Source organism: Pyxicephalus adspersus, chromosome 8 (assembly GCF_032062135.1).
Source record: "Pyxicephalus adspersus chromosome 8, UCB_Pads_2.0, whole genome shotgun sequence".
NCBI classification, from domain to species: domain Eukaryota; kingdom Metazoa; phylum Chordata; class Amphibia; order Anura; family Pyxicephalidae; genus Pyxicephalus; species Pyxicephalus adspersus.
Window position 1 is genome coordinate 10,896,973 of NC_092865.1, and position 16,083 is coordinate 10,913,055.

Consider the following 16,083-nt stretch of genomic DNA (forward strand, 5'->3'; position numbering starts at 1 on the left):
TCACTTTTTGATTTGGTCTTTTTTTTTTTTTTTTATTTAATGAGGCTTATGAACAGGCCTGGGATAGTTGGAAATATGCTTCTATACCCTTTAGAAACATTTTAAAGCTTTTTGCACCCTTTAAAACCATCAGAAACTGCTTTTTTTTTTTACATTTACCATTGCGTTTTGCAATAATAATGAAATGTTGCTAGATGGTACCAAAATTTTGCCAAATTTTACTAGTTTTTTACCAACAATATTTTTGAAATATCAGTTTCCTAGTTACACACACATGTCACACATTGTGCATTTGTTTTGGGGGAGCTCTCATTTATTTCTAACAAAGGTCAAGCATGCATCACTGCAACAAAAGACACACATGCCCTTCAACACACCACAATGCACAAGTAACAGATAAAATGCATTGGGAAAAATTTTGGATTAGGTACATTTTTTGCTGCACATATTTAAGTAAAGGTCAACCAAGAAATTAATGGGTACAAGTACCATAATTGTGTTATATGGCAAAAGCCCCTAAAGTAAACCCATGCTTTGCCCAGGCAGGGCCCTCTAGGCCAGTGGTCGCCAAGCTTTTTGGACCTACGGCCCACTAAACTTACGGGCTTACGAAGAAACTTCCCCCAGAGTGACGTGATCAAGCCAGAACCTGCCCACTCCCCCATCGCAGGTCTGGGTTGTGTCTCTGGAATCTACAATCCATATAGAAGATGTGGTCCGCGGCTCTGGCCAGTGCACCCCCCCCCCCAGTGGGCTCCTTCTCCTGACCGCACTGGGGGTCAGTGACCGCAACGGCCAGAGCCGCGGACCACCAAAATTTTCTTGCGAACCACTGCTGCTCTAGGCTGCCTATAGTGATCTGCCATAATACATTAGAACAGCGTTTCTCTTTATTCATATTCTCTGTTAAATGTTTCATTGACAGCTCATCATTAGTGAAGTGATGAAGAAATGCCCATAGTATAATGGAAACCGAAGATAATGGTTTGGATAGGAGCCCTGGTGGCATGCTATGGTTACCTTGCCTGGTGACAATAACATAAGACCTGGTCCCACCATTTGGCCCAATTGTTCAGGTCAGTGGAGAAGAACATGGTTCTAACAAACTTGAAGATGTCAGTGGGGGCAAGATTATCAACCTATCTCTACCAATTCTTGTTAATTTTGGATCTATCCAAATGGGTGTAGGATGATCCATAGTGAACAGGGGTGTGTTGGGATGGATAGAGACTCCTTGTGCCTTGTCCTCGTTCACATCTCTTCTTGAGCATAAAGGCAGTAAGGGGGTGGGGTTGTTGAGGTATTTGTAGGGTGTAAAAACATGTGCCAAGTGCATCCACCATCTTGGGAGCACTGATGGAATTTTGCACCTTAATTCAGTGTTGGTATACAATCATTGAAATATACATCATGAACTTAACATATACATAAGAAATATTTACTATATACACAAGATTGGGTTAAACATTTCAGTTAGTAAATTGTTCTAATAGGCAGCCATATGGCATCTACACAACACATGTTATATGCAAATGAGAAACTATTCGGTTGTTTCAAGCCAAATGTTAAGAATTATGCATATATCTTTTAGGGCCCTAGTCAACAGAGACAAACATTAGAACAAAAATGGGATTCTCAAAATCTATGGGTAGCCTATTATCCCGAGTAACTAAAATGGTAAAGGTTGAACTCCAAACGGGTTACAAAAATAACACAATTCATATGGGAATGTTTGAAAGAAGAAATACCTAATATATTCTTAAATGTACATGGTATGAGTCCTTGATATGTTGTATTGCCCTGTACACCAGCAGGGGAGCAAGGGGCACAACCAGGAGCCAACCAGCTGTCTTTCATTGCACTGGGTAAGGGGTTTTATTATAGGAGAAGAGGACAGAGTTATAATTAATCACTGCCTTGCTGATGTCCAATACAAACTGGTGGTGACCAAGCTGTATTGCAGTAGAAGGAAGCCAAGCCACCAACTATCTGCAGTGCCTGGTGTGGTTGCGTATATCATGGAATGGCATGGGCAGAAATACAAATCTTTTTGCAGGTAAACCAGTTCTCATGTATGTTCTGTGATATGCTGGGCAATAAGATTTAAAACTATATGAAAGGGTCCATTGATTCATAAAATAACCCATAACAGTCACACCAGTCCCACGGAATCCTTTATTGGAGGACATTTGCATTGTTGCTCAAGTCTCAATACATAGCCCTGTCTAGGTGGCTCCCTGATGTGTCTTCATCTGGTATCAAGGTGTACAATATTCGTCTATCTTTGGATTATATGAAGCTTTCCAAGCCCCGGATCTCCATTTCTTTACTTAGTATTTTTTCAGGAGTTGTTCAGAAACATCAAACTCAACGTACATGAGCAGTTTGCTGACCATTCCAGTAGACGTAGCCCATCAGTAAACATATGAAATAATGTTACTACAGAATTGTCTCCAGTTATTGAATAGGGCCCCTTGTAGATGACAATGAAAGCAGCCATTCTTCAGGATGAAACCAACACACCCAGAATCGGTGAGATGAGATGGCAACAAGAGTATCACCAACCAAAATGGATGCCTTCATTGTGTTCATTTGATAGAATCATCATCAACATGCCACATTTGGGCTATATCAGGGATTAATTATTTTGTCATGCTAAACTTATTTTTCCAACAATCAATGTATCCCTCAGACGAGGCAATACATCACCGGCGTTATTAACGGGTTAAACATCATGTCATGGGAATGTACACATCATGCACTTGTGTTGAGTGTTGGCTTCCATGCAATATTGACATGTTCAGCTCTGGAATACAGCAATAATCGTTTCACTTTGTCTATATATATATGGCCACCATCTCAAATTTATGGGCTCTGTACTAGGTAAACTTTTTGGACCCCTCCCCCATGTGTAAAAGTTCTAAGTTTGTTAAAGCACTGTGCATTATACACAATTGTTTTTTTTTTTGTTTAATGAAATATTTGGCTTTACCATTTTCATAATTTTCTCTAATTCATTTGCTGATCTCCATTCTCTAATTCCTATTCACATGGAATCCAGCAATGCCTAATTGGAACTTTCTAATGGTGTCTACAGAGCAGCCTGCCAGAATGATTTGTGTTCAAACATATTTGTCAAGGAAAAATTCTCATCTTTTATTTTGGATATATAATGGAAAATTCGTCTTTGGGGAGGACCCCTCCAGTTCCATCTTTTTTTACTGCCACAGCGTTAAAGACTGAAGGGAATATATATGTAACGTATATCAGGCGGGCTGCTGAAAAATTGGGCATGCATCATTAGGGGCTTTTGTGGAATTTATAGAAAAAAACGTGCCATTCTCATGTATGCACAGTAAGATTGGGACTTTTTTTTAATTACGTTTTCAGGAAGACGCATCACCAGATATTACATCCGTGCAGTGCGAGATTGTGTGACATGTGAAAAAACAGTAAGGGGAAGGAAGAAAGCAGTTGCACCCGCTGTCCTGTCCATGCCAGAAAAATGATGACTGGCATGTCCTGGGACCTTCTGTACTGGTAGTCCCCAAGTTAAGGACATCGGACATAGGGACGACTCCTAGATATGAACAGGGCTTCCCTGCTCGCTTGTGTGCAGGATGGAGGCTTCATTGGGGAGGGGGGCGGTTTGCATGACTTGCAGAAGAAATCTTTTGCTAAACACAGTTGAGGTTGTGGGTGAACTTAAGGAGTGAGCTTCCCTGCAACCTCTTGTAACTCGTTAAAGACCAAGACAAACTCTGCAACTGTTTTTTTTGTTGCTTTGTGATTAACTCACAATGAGGATTTTATACAGTAACTGACACCACACTGCCTAATATTATGTTGAGACAAACATCTGTCCTAATTGCATTTAATAAAATAATGTACCTGTTCTGACTTACATACAAGTTCAACTTAAGAACATACCTACAGTCCCTATCTTTTATGTAACCCGGGGACTACCTGTATTGCATTTGAAAAGTAATGGTAAGTGGTAAACTTTTTTTAATGAAAGTTCTGTTTTAAGTCCTCATTTTTAAGATGCCTAGACTGATTGGTTGGCAATAAGCAAGGGTTGGAGGTAGGAGAAGGAGGGTCATCTCTTGCCTTTAGCAGAGTCATGCATGCATATTGGAGCTCCCTCAAGAGGTCAGTGAATGTTTAATTCTATGTGCAGACACTAAAAGGGGCTGATGGCATGTTTGCTTGTTGGGTGGGTGGATGCTGTGACTAGGCTGAAGTGTGCATATCAAAAAACTATTGATTTACTGACCCAGGGAAAGGGTACTGGTAAAATTTTGGGAACATTACCTTCACCTGATACCAGTGACACCTAGCCAGTGCTCTCCATAATACCTGTCTTGCATGCAGTGTGGGACTGGATCAGATTTTAACATCACTTTTGTGCTTTGGATATCTGTTTGTTTGCTTTGTTGTTCTGCTATCAAATCCCCTGAAGAAGTGGCTGTTGCCGCAAAATGCGTTGGGCATGGAGAAAATAAATTTGATAAAGAAAAGCTCCAGAAGCTGCAGAGTACAGATTCCCATGTTATCACTTATTGTAATGGACTCCTGTTCTCAGTATTTATCTAACATTCAGTTTTTGTATCCAGCTCTATATCAATGCCCCCCATCCTTCCAGCGCCCCTTTTTTTCCCAGGCCAAATCTTTATCCTTTATCAGTTTTCATTCCGATGTTATTGAATATCATTAGAGGTTATTCACAGTGCAGCTGGGGAACATATTAATGTGAAGCGTCAGTATTGCTCTGTCCCGGCTGAACATACATAAGCCATACACAGAACATTGCAGAATGTGCTGTATAACCTTGTGTTTCCATGGCGGATGACAGTTACATGGCTACAAAACAAAATACACCTTATTATGAAGATGAATTGGAGTTACGTTCACATTAATGACACACAGCGACAATAGGTTACATTCTATAAGTAATGGGATGAACACATAAAACAATGCAAAAACACATTCTGTTGTTGGAACTTTGTGTAACTGTGAGGCCAAGGTACACTGAGATTAAAGCTGCACCCCAGGCTAATATAGAGGACACAAATCAATGTAGATCTCTATTCATTATTATTTAATGGAAATCATTTTTAAATGCAATCAGTGCAAGTTCCTAAATTTGACTTGGTACAGCAGAGCCCAAAATAGGGAGAGGAGAACCAGCACAGGTTCTGCCGTGCTCATGTGTTAACAAGGAACATGCTAATCGGAAGAGTGAGCAGGGTGATGAGAGATGGGGTTATCAGTCTGCTGCTTCTCTTTATCTATCTACAGGATGAGGAAAGAGCAGGACCTGTAAGTTTTCCTATGCTAAAATGCAGAAAATCCAAGCAGGGTTTTATACAAAATGGGGCAAATTTAAAGTTGGGACCCCAAATACACAGATTTCCAGGTCCCTGCACCCCTTGCCATTCTGTCAATAGGAACCATGGAGAAGGTGGGGGTATTGAACAATTGCCCAGCTCACATACCCTAGGACAGGCTCTTCAAATAACTGCTCCTGCCCTGCCTGACATGTGGCTGAGCTCTGTATATCTTAGAACTGGATGGACAGAAATACAAATCATCTGGCAGCCCCATTGTATATAATATATGTGTTTAGCTGTTTGCCTGGGGTTCAGCTTTTATATATAATGCTGGATATAGATAACGTCCAATCAGATCACTTCTTGTGGTCAATTTAACTAACTGTGCCCTGTACTGGAGAGCAGTAAATCTACAATATAGGCTTCTGTCCCAATAGATGCAGAGGGAGACAGGGTCGCAAATGCAAATAAAAAGGAAATGCTCAGGCTTTGCAGAGCAATTCTGCATGTGATGAATGTAGAAGTGGAACCTTGGCTCATTGGCAGGACAAATAGGACATACCCCATATTATACAGCTGGATCTAAGGACCAGCTATATACCAATATGGCTGGCACTTACAGCTGGAGTTGGGGTAGCGCTTGCAGGCAGTGCCAGCTTGAGTTAATATATGCACATTATTGCACCGGCACAAATCACTGTAGCTTGGCCCTAATGGTTTTTGCCATAAAAAATCTAGTTTGCTCTTCTTTCGGAGTATTTGCATGAACATAAACCAAAAAAACACCCATTTGGACGTCTACCCACTGGCGCACCAGTATACTATAACGCAGCACCTCACCTATTAATATTAACTTATCATCTCACCGGACTACTGTCTCATCACCGTACTAAGTAAACTATGTAAAACACTGATCAAGCTACCAACCCGTAGGAGACTGACACTATTTAGAAAGAGTTAACAACACAAGCCTCATCCATTCCACTTACTCTACCTGGACTCTGAAAAAACAGCAGTACATCCAAATAGATATCGGTTTTAGTATCAAATACTTTCAAGTAACAATTCGGTAACACATGTTTCTGCTGTAAGAAGCCCCAGCAACATTACCTAAGTCTCCCCTTACCCCTGAGGAAGCCCAGTTTGGGCGAAACGCGTCGTGTAGGAAACCTAATCGCAGTATGATGAATTAACTTATTGTTACTACCTGTTGCCAAAATTAGTGGTCAAGTGTTAGTTCAGGAATTAATCCAAGAGACAATAGTCTCAACCTTTTAAATTATGTTTGAAATCAAAAAAATGTTGTGGTTTTAATCTTACCTACTCTGCCCTTCAAAAGCCTGGCTTGCTCTCTCTCTCTCTCAGCTATATATTAAACCAAAATGTTACATTGTGGTCCCCCCTATAGGCAGCAAAGCCGCATTCTGTTGGCTAGCAAATGAAGAAATTCCTGTTGCCACATTCTAATAATACAAAGCTGAGGTTATAGCAGCAAAGGGCTGTCCTGCATCTCCTACTTGGCATCTCTATGATAAGTGGTGATAAATATTTTTAAAAAATATATATAGGTTAAGGGACCAAACACAGAGAGATAACCCAGCAACAGAGCAATCCCTCATTCATCTAGTTGGTGAGGGAGTGACACGTGTGAGGAGGTATTTACCTGCCCTGCTGAGTCCGGCATCGGTAAGTTCTGCACCTTGGACCTCATGTATGTCCAATGAGGACATCTTTACCCACCTGTCCCATAGTGGCTTTTTCCTCTCTCCTTGCAGGAGTTTATATAATGAGGAATGCACTAGGTCAGGGGTGTCTAACTCTGGCCCGCGGGCCAAATCTGGCCCACAACGTACTTTTTTTTGGCCCCCAAAGGAATTCTAAATATGAATTGCAGCTGGCCCGCCGCTACTACAATTACCGGCATCACTCGCGTCTGTAGACCATGGGGCTCTCTGCCTATGCGTGGCCCCACATTAGACTGTTTTCTAGACACAGGTAATTGTAGTAGCGGTGCTTTTTCAGTGAAGAGGGAGTTCCAGCCACTCATAACATTAAGCCCCGCATTGGACTGGGGAATTGTAGTAGCGGTGCTATTTCAGCTTCAAGTTTGGCCCGCGACTTTGTCTAAGTTTTTAATTTTGGCCCGCTGTGTATTTGAGTTTGACACCCCTGCATTAGGTGAAGCAGGTGGATCATTACTCTTGCATGAGAAGTCCATGAAGAACAAGAACCCAACCAGGAAATGTGCAGCAAACAATGGAACTTTGACATTGAGGTCTATAGGAAGCCATTGGACTCAGCAGATACCACCTAAAAATAAAAAGGATCTTTGGATGGTGATAAATAACATTCCTTACTTGGCTGCTTCTCTCAGGACTGTGACGTTCCTCATTTTTCCCTCTCCGTCCTTAAATTCTGTCTTGTTTGCAACAGTCAGGATGCCGTTCCTGGTGGAGAAGTCAGGGAAGCATCTCTGCAGGACTGTGAGAAGAGAGATAATGGAACAATTAACAGGCAATGGACCTGATATATGAAAGCTCTCCAAGACTGGAGAAGATAAACTATCATGGGTGAACCTGGGTGATCCAGCAAAACTGGAACAGGCCCAATGTGTAGACATAGAGAGGTAACTATTTAGCATAGACACCACCATGGAGGTCCTCAAACTCCTACATTCCAAATTTTAGTTTGAGCTGAATTTTTCTCTTACTATCCAAAAAAAATGTAGTCCAGGTCAAACAGTACTGCATGATTTCTCCATATGTGAAATGCCTCCATGTACATACTGAACATGGACAATGTTTTGGAGAACTTACATGGTCTGCTTGGAACAATCATTGATGGGCAGTCTTCATCCCGTAGAACTTCTGCAATAGACTGAGATAATCACAGATCAGGTAAAGCTTCTACAAGTATATACTCGAATACAAACCCAGCTAATTGCCAATCACCTCCCACGCCCTTCCCATTTCCTAAAGTCATGAATTACATATAAGGGAACAAAATGGTCAGCCTGGACCATTTTTAAAGTGGATCTAAAGCCAATCATTTTAAAGGTAGAGAAAGTAGGGAGGGCTATGGGGATTTCTGCCCCAGTTATATTCCCCTTTACCTCTAATTCTGTAGACACTTCCTCTTCCTTCTTTGGGGTTAATTCAAAATGTTTTCCCCTTTCTGGCAATTAAATCTGACCTTGCAAAGCTTTAGATATGCTTTAAAATTATTTATCCCCACTGAAGACACCTATAGCATTAAAAAAAACACTTTTACACCCCCCCCCTCCACCGGTAATTAAAAAATTGATACAAAAACAGTACACCTAGTGCTATACCAGTGGGCTGTTACATGACGTTCAATTGAATAATGATATTTTGTTCAATAACCCAACAGCAGAAGAATGTACATAATGGATAGCCATTTGCAAATTTTCTGAAAATGCCATTAGAAAAAGAATTTCAGTTTATACTCCAGTCACACCACTAGATGGCGCTGCATGCTCATTAAAAATGTGTAAAAATATCTTGCAATCGGATACATTTACACTTATACAGTACGTTTACATGAGGACACAGAGCCATCCAGTGGTGGGCAACAAAAATGCACAAAAGATCATTTAAGAGCAAGTGACCCATCATAGCCAACTCAAAAGTAGTTTTGAGTTGGCTATGAAACAACAAAAGCTTTTTTTGCCGCTTTTAAAATAATGTTTTAAAAATAATACACCATGGATGTATTTATTCACATTTATTTTATTGGCATTTCTGTTGATTACTCTTTTAAATGTTAGCAGCGATGGCTGCATTTGTATGCCCTAGGCTTATACTCGAGTCAATGAATTTTCCTGATTTTTTTCAGGTAAAATTTGGTTTATTCTTGAGTATATACAGTAAGTAGAGTTTGTGCTCTCTATTCTCCAGGACCCAGCAAACTTGTACCCTCTGTACCTCCTACTTACCCCCGACATACGTAGGCCCCGGTCTAAAACAACAGATTCAAGAATCATCATTCTAATAGTCTGGGATCTTATCATACAGATTGATTAATCATTTCTCCCTCTCCACTCACCTTTCTGGGGTTGTTGAAGCCGGGCTTACAGAACTGCTTGTAGTACTCCCAGTAGCTGCTGTTGTACCAGTTGGCCTGCATGTCCAGGTAGTTGGCAAATCTGTCCGGACATTTAGAAACACACAGCTGGAGGCGACACAACAGGGTCAGAACCCGCCACACATAACGCAAGGCATGATGATTTATACACAGCTATTGTTAAAGTGGAAATGAAAAGCCTGCTCATGTGAGAACACCCCAAGTAAAATGAACCTGGCTCATTTATGGCTGCACAAAGGGGACTATGCCAAAGCTTCCATATTCACGGCAGCATTGCCAACCGAGCTCCTTTAATTGATCAATGACTGGCTATTAAGTCTATCAGATCAACAGCCAACAAACGGGGCCTATACAGCAGGCTGACAACGCTGCCTCTAATTGCAGGACAGTGGATAAGCGTTGTCACCCTGCAACAGGAAGTGCTATTACTAGACGTATCTCCAGGTAGGAAACTTTTCAACAGATTTGCTAAAAAACACTCTGCAGAAAACTAAGAGATGATGCCAAACATTCTTAAATATAGATTTAAGGTTAACATACAAATAAAGTCGGAGTGTCCAAGTTTGGTCCTCAAGGGTCGGGATCCACACACATTTTTAGCAAATTTACTTCTCCCACCTCCTAGATTGTAAGCTCTTCAGGGCAGGGTCCTCTCCTCCTCCTGTGTCACTGTCTGTATCTGTCTGTCATTTGCAACCCCTATTTAAGGTACAGCGCTGCGTAATATGTTGGTGCTATATAAATCTTGTTTATGTATGGTACGGTGTATGAGGAAGTAAATGGCTATTTATTTGGAAATCTGGGCCTGAATTTGGCCCTTGACTGGAAGGATTTTTGAGAGATTTCCTCTTACTTCCTGTTGTGCCTAGAGGACAGGAAGTAAAGGCATATCTCTTTAAAAGTTTGCCATAGCATAACAAAATGTGAACAGGGGAATCAGCCTATGTGGCTGAGCCCCAGAAGGCTGAAATAATAAATTATAATCATCATGTATTGATATAGCACTAACATATACCCCAGTGCTGTACAGAGTCTATAGTAATCAGAGCTCACAATCTAACTTCCCTAGTAAAGTGTACTATAGTGTACAGCCAGTTTAGTGGGAAAGCCAAATAACCTACTGAATGTTTTTGGGATGTGGGAGAAAGCCCACTGATGGGGAGAACGCACAAACTCCATGCAGACAGCTGCTTTAAATCTATACATGATACACAGTCAGTGATGTTACCCCCATATTTCTGTAATCTGCTGATGTGACTGCATCATACCTGGATGGTTGGGCACTGCAAGTTGATGAGCACCACAGGACTTGCACATTGCAGGATATTAAAATACATTAGGAGCGTCTTGTTCCTGAAATAAATGAGGGCAATAAATTATTTATTGCCTACAAATACAAATACATTGATTTAGAAAGATACTAAATGATTTATATTAGGCATTAATTAATGTAGATCCATAGCAATTAATAGATAAATTGACACTTCCAGTCCCACTCATCACAGTGTTGCCCCTGACAAGACCATTTTTTTTCTCTCCAGAAGATCAGCGCTATGTTTATTCAGGCAACATCCAGCGATAAGCGAGATCTGGCTGAGCCACATCCCAAAAGTCATATAAGAGAAGTATACAGCATCCAGCTTTAGCGTCTTTCTAAATTAGATGTTGGTGTCCAATCACATTGTGCTACCTTTAAGCATGGGCGGGTGCAGGGAAGCCATTGGTTGCACAAGATCATGCAAATTAATAACTGTGTTAGGTATATCGCTTATATCTCCTAAACTGTGAGCTATATGGACATGAAACTTTCAGGAAATACAGAGGACCATTATGGCTAATGCCCCAAATTTCAGCCCCCTAATCTTTGGGACTTTGAAGATATTGGGCCACAAGTTCAAAAATTTGAAAAAGCAAGGATCTTCTTACTTGGGGGTGCTTTTTCGAGAACAGGGGCCCCTAGAATCCCTCAATTGTGAATAGGTCAGGTCAGGGACCACTGGAGGTCAATATAGGACCCCTTGGGACACTTGTTCTTGAGCACCCCCTAGGAAAAAGATTCTGGTCCCTTGAAATGTTTTTGAACTTGTGAACCAAAATCTTTAAACTCTCACTGGCCATGGGACTGGGATTTTGGGTGTGATTAGCCATAAGGGTCCCCCGTGTACCCCGTCTGGTAGATTTGCATGGACAGGGAGGAACAGTAAGAGACTAGGAAGCACTAAGTAGGAAGTATATCCTGCATATGTAATTTGGATATCCAATGCATAATTATGACCTTATTGACCAATGGGGAAGAGTGTATAGTGGGAGCACAGAGCCAAACTAGAACCTACAGGTAAATATCATCAACGCTCTGTATGACTGCAGTTTTCATAGTAACTGCTAAGGCTAGGGCTGCTAAGGCTTTTTAATCAGTTTTGAATTACTCAGTTCTGTGACAAGTTTACTTTAAAGTTTATTTTTTTATTGTCACATGTTTGGAATTTATTTCATCAGACTTGTAAAGTTATTGAAGCAATCTGCAAATCATCACTGCAAACCCTGGCTGGCTAAAGATATGCCTGTGTAACACTAAATGATTCCACAAGAGGGCGCCAAAGACAACAGTGACTGCAGCCACATGACCCTTTGCACATAAGGATATATAAATCTTATTAAATGCTTGGAAGAAAATCACTGAATTATTATTATGATTATTATCCATTTCAAGCCATCATTTTCAGAATTACACACATTCATTTTTATTATAAAGACAGGTGCTTACTCATTCGGCGTATCCTTCTGTCCACAAAACTGCCCATAGCTGTCGGTGGGGTAGATAACTTTTCTGGGGTCCCCATGGATCCATGCTGAAAGGCAAAGAACATAATAATAAATACAAAAATAATAGGCTAAACAACTAAAACAAACAAAATGTCTGCTTCCAAAAATACAAATGTCATTGACTAGAACAGTGCATACCTGGTGCATGCAGCAGCAGGTGAATGCCAGCAATTATGAAGCTCTCAAGCTCTGATTGGTGCTGAAATTTTTGTTGCATTCAAAAATTATATAAAACTTTTCTATTTTCATTACTTATCTTCCATTAGACTGCCTTAGCTATCAATCACATGCAGGGCTGGATATCTCACAAGGCCACCTAAGCCATGGCCACTAGGAGTGGCATTTGTATTGCTATCATGGCTGTAATAATATACAAGTGCTTAACATAGGGCTGATCTGCCCACAACCATCACGACTCCCACCAATGACCTTTCACTTTCAATATGGCCGCCCTTCCACATTTGCCCCTCCAGCACAAGCTAACTGGCCTAGGGGAGAAAAAAAGTACAAATCCAGCCCTGCCTACATGTGATGCGGAGCCTCCTGGAATAAAGGAACTGATATCTAGTTATTGGAATGGTTGGGCTAGGGACAGCCATGGAAGGAGCAGAGAAAGCTAGATGGTGCCAGTCTATAATGAATTGATGAAGGGCATCATGGCCTTGACTTTAAAATGGCATCACTATAGAACCCTTTATTCAGAGTGCATTGATGTTAGACATTATCATGTGACTCCCTAAATCTTTAGATGACAGCTCATAAAAGAGCAGAAGAAGGCCATATGCATCACATGACTGCCCCGAAATAATCTCATCTTTATAAAGTCCATTCAGCTCTCTCATTTCAATGCCATTGTTTCTATAAATGAGTCATAAATACATAAAACCTCCCCTGAAGCAGCAAAGTAGGGAGTGAAACGTGTGGGGAGTTGAAACTTTTTGATAGCTGTATATACTGTACATGGACTATAATCTCAGCTACACATTTTGTGATGGGAGATATGTAAATTCACTAAGAATGGACTTTACATTTGTAGGAACATATAATGTTTGATTTATAATAATAAGCTGTGCTTTATAGTTTTTGACAAAACATGCCTGCTTCCGTGTTATGCCCCGCCATAGAACTAGGAATGAGCTACTTTTTTGAATCCAATATTTGCAATTTAGGGGTTGACAATCATAACCTTGTGAAAGGAAGTACTTCCCTAAATACGTATCATCTTGATGAATGGAGGGCATTGTGGCCTTGATTCTAAACTGATATCACTACAGCACCCTTTATTCAGCGTGTATTGACTTTATCACAAGACTCGCTAAATAAATAGATGACAGCCCATGGAAGAGCGGAAAAAGGCCATATGCATCACATGACTGCACTGAAAACATATTTATCAGACATGTTTGATTTCCATACCAATCTATTACACTTCAGACACCCCTCCCTATAAAGTCCATTCAGCACTCATTTCAAAACACGAACATTGTGCGTTTTTCTCTATATGAATCATAAATACTTAAAAACCTCCCCTGAAGAAGCCAAGCAGAAAGCGAAACGCGTGGGAGTGTTGAGACTTTGATTTCTGTATACATACGGAATATGGATTTAGCTACACATTATATGATGGGAGATAAGCACCGAGTGTATTGATACAGGACATTCTCATGTGACTCCCTGAATCATTAGAAGAAAGCCAAATGCATCTAAAAACGTCTAAAACATGCAGGTATAAAATAATAAGGACACTTAAAAAAGGGTAATACATATGGAGGAACCTCAGGGGCAGAGCAATTGTAAAGCAGATAGTTAATTCCTGAGCTGGATGTAAACTTCCTATAATTTCCTTCTAGGTCTTCGGGACTCCATTGGTGCTAAGTTCCCAGGTGCATGGCTTCTCTTAATATATATATATATATTACAGAGAATGTAAAACACAAAGAGAGGTAGAAAAACCCAACACGGTAGGTGGGCAGAAAGCTTGGAAGAAATGGTCACATCATGAAGCTATATCTCACTTTCGGAGAATCCAACACATATTTGTAGCGCGCGACAGACTCAACCCAACAGGCTCTCCCGGTAGCTAAATTTTACTGAGCGTGTTTATGAATTCACCCTTTAGGTTGCCAGTAAATGAAATCTGTTCATGGGAATGCTTTAAACATCAATCATTCATGAGACTTATCATTGCCCACACTATTCATTGCTACTAACATTGCCCTCGGTTGAGGATATTGTCGTGCTTATGACCAAACTTACAGCTGCGTCCACTTCACAGCGAGTTCATGACGCCTTCTGCAGTTATTAATACGGTCACCACTTGGCATCCATTGTTGCTGGAGTTGATGATGCACAGTATGTAAATATGTTTGTGAAGATGACAGGAGTTGAATGTTCTCTGCAGTGCTGAGGCTTTTATTGTGCTCCCTCTAATGAAACAACTTCTATTTGTAACATCTATTGTCTGGTGTCTCCATGAATCATGTTTATGTGACACGCCGGGAACATTTTATTAGGTGAAACACGGCAAAATTGTCACATCTGTGTCGCTATATCGAGAGACATGACCGTTGTCATTAATTTATGGCATAATACAGGGAGTCGTAATGTAGAACCCGGGAAGGTTATAAATATGTATGTAGCCAACATTTTACAAATGCAAAGGAAATCTGTAATATATCTCGCTCCCTCTCTGGTTATATCTAAGGTTGGGCAACTCATCATCCATAGCCTTTGGTGAAGGACTATTTTCAGAAAGTTACAAACTCATGTGCGCCCTCCATCAGAATGATCCTATATATTAGAGGGGAACTACCCTATTACCCTATCTATAGCAGCACCAATACTTGCTGACCAATGCTCTTCTGATTTCCACCATGCAGAGCCAAGTGGTTGGGTAAGTATAAAACTTTGTTGTGGTGTTGGGACAGGGGTGGTTTTGGTAAAAAATTGACCCTGGAGAAACATAATTTGGGGGCTATAAATGTACAGCTCTCCAGCTCCCCAATCCCCTGCCATTCTGTCAGTTGGGGCATTGGAGAAGGTGAGATCCCTGGGCAATAGCCTAGTTTGCTCTACCCTAAAACCTGTCCTGGCTGGGGGGAACAGCTGTGGGGTATTATCTATGAGGTTTCTCTTCTGTTCCAATTGTGGTTGGGCCCTTGGCCTTCTCCACTCACAATGCAGGACTACCCGTCCTGCAATGTGGGGATTGACACTGGTGCCCATTAGGGATGAGCGAGCGAGCAAGTTTTTAAAACTGGATCTCGCAAAGATTTAGGCCGTTCTTGCCGATCGAGCTCGAATTTAAAAAAAAAAAAAAAAAAAGATTGTGGGCTGTGCTGATCAATGAATGCAGTGGTAGCGGTAGGTTAAATGGGGACAAGTCTCCCCATTCAAAAAACCTCTAGTGCTCTCTGATTGGCTGAGGAAAGCTTTAACCTCTAGTGCCGGGGATTGCAAACAGGATATATTGCAGTCCTGAGAATCCACTACGATCCTGGGGCACTAGAGGTTAATTACCCTCTGGGATACCTCTGGGATCGTAAACAGGATGTTTCCCAGGGAATCCTGTGAATTCTCCTGTTATAATTTCCTCGATCTTCCGATGGTTTCGCGAATTCGGTTCGCCGAAATTTCGTGGAACCATTGGAAGTTTGAGGAAATTTGTGCCCTTGTGCCCATATGGAGGAGGGGTAAATATTATTATTATTATTAATATTATTATTAAACAGGATTTTTATAGCGCCAACATATTACGAAGCGCTGCATAAGGTAAGAGATCTTGCTCTTTGAATTTCCTTGGACCTAAGTGGGTATTTAATCC

At 41.0% G+C, this 16,083-nt stretch overlaps 1 protein-coding gene across 5 annotated transcripts in view; it reads right to left on the bottom strand.

Moving 5' to 3' along the window:
• Positions 1 to 16,083, bottom strand: part of SLC44A5 (solute carrier family 44 member 5) — a 115,430-nt gene that overhangs the window by 28,565 nt on the left and 70,782 nt on the right. For all 5 annotated transcript variants that reach the window (XM_072419488.1, XM_072419491.1, XM_072419487.1 and 2 more), the window contains 5 exons: positions 12,202 to 12,286; positions 10,706 to 10,790; positions 9,399 to 9,524; positions 8,150 to 8,210; positions 7,691 to 7,814 (listed from right to left, as the gene is read on the bottom strand). In XM_072419488.1, the coding sequence (XP_072275589.1) occupies positions 7,691 to 7,814; positions 8,150 to 8,210; positions 9,399 to 9,524; positions 10,706 to 10,790; positions 12,202 to 12,286 (481 nt within the window). The remainder of the gene's footprint in view (positions 1 to 7,690; positions 7,815 to 8,149; positions 8,211 to 9,398; positions 9,525 to 10,705; positions 10,791 to 12,201; positions 12,287 to 16,083) is intronic.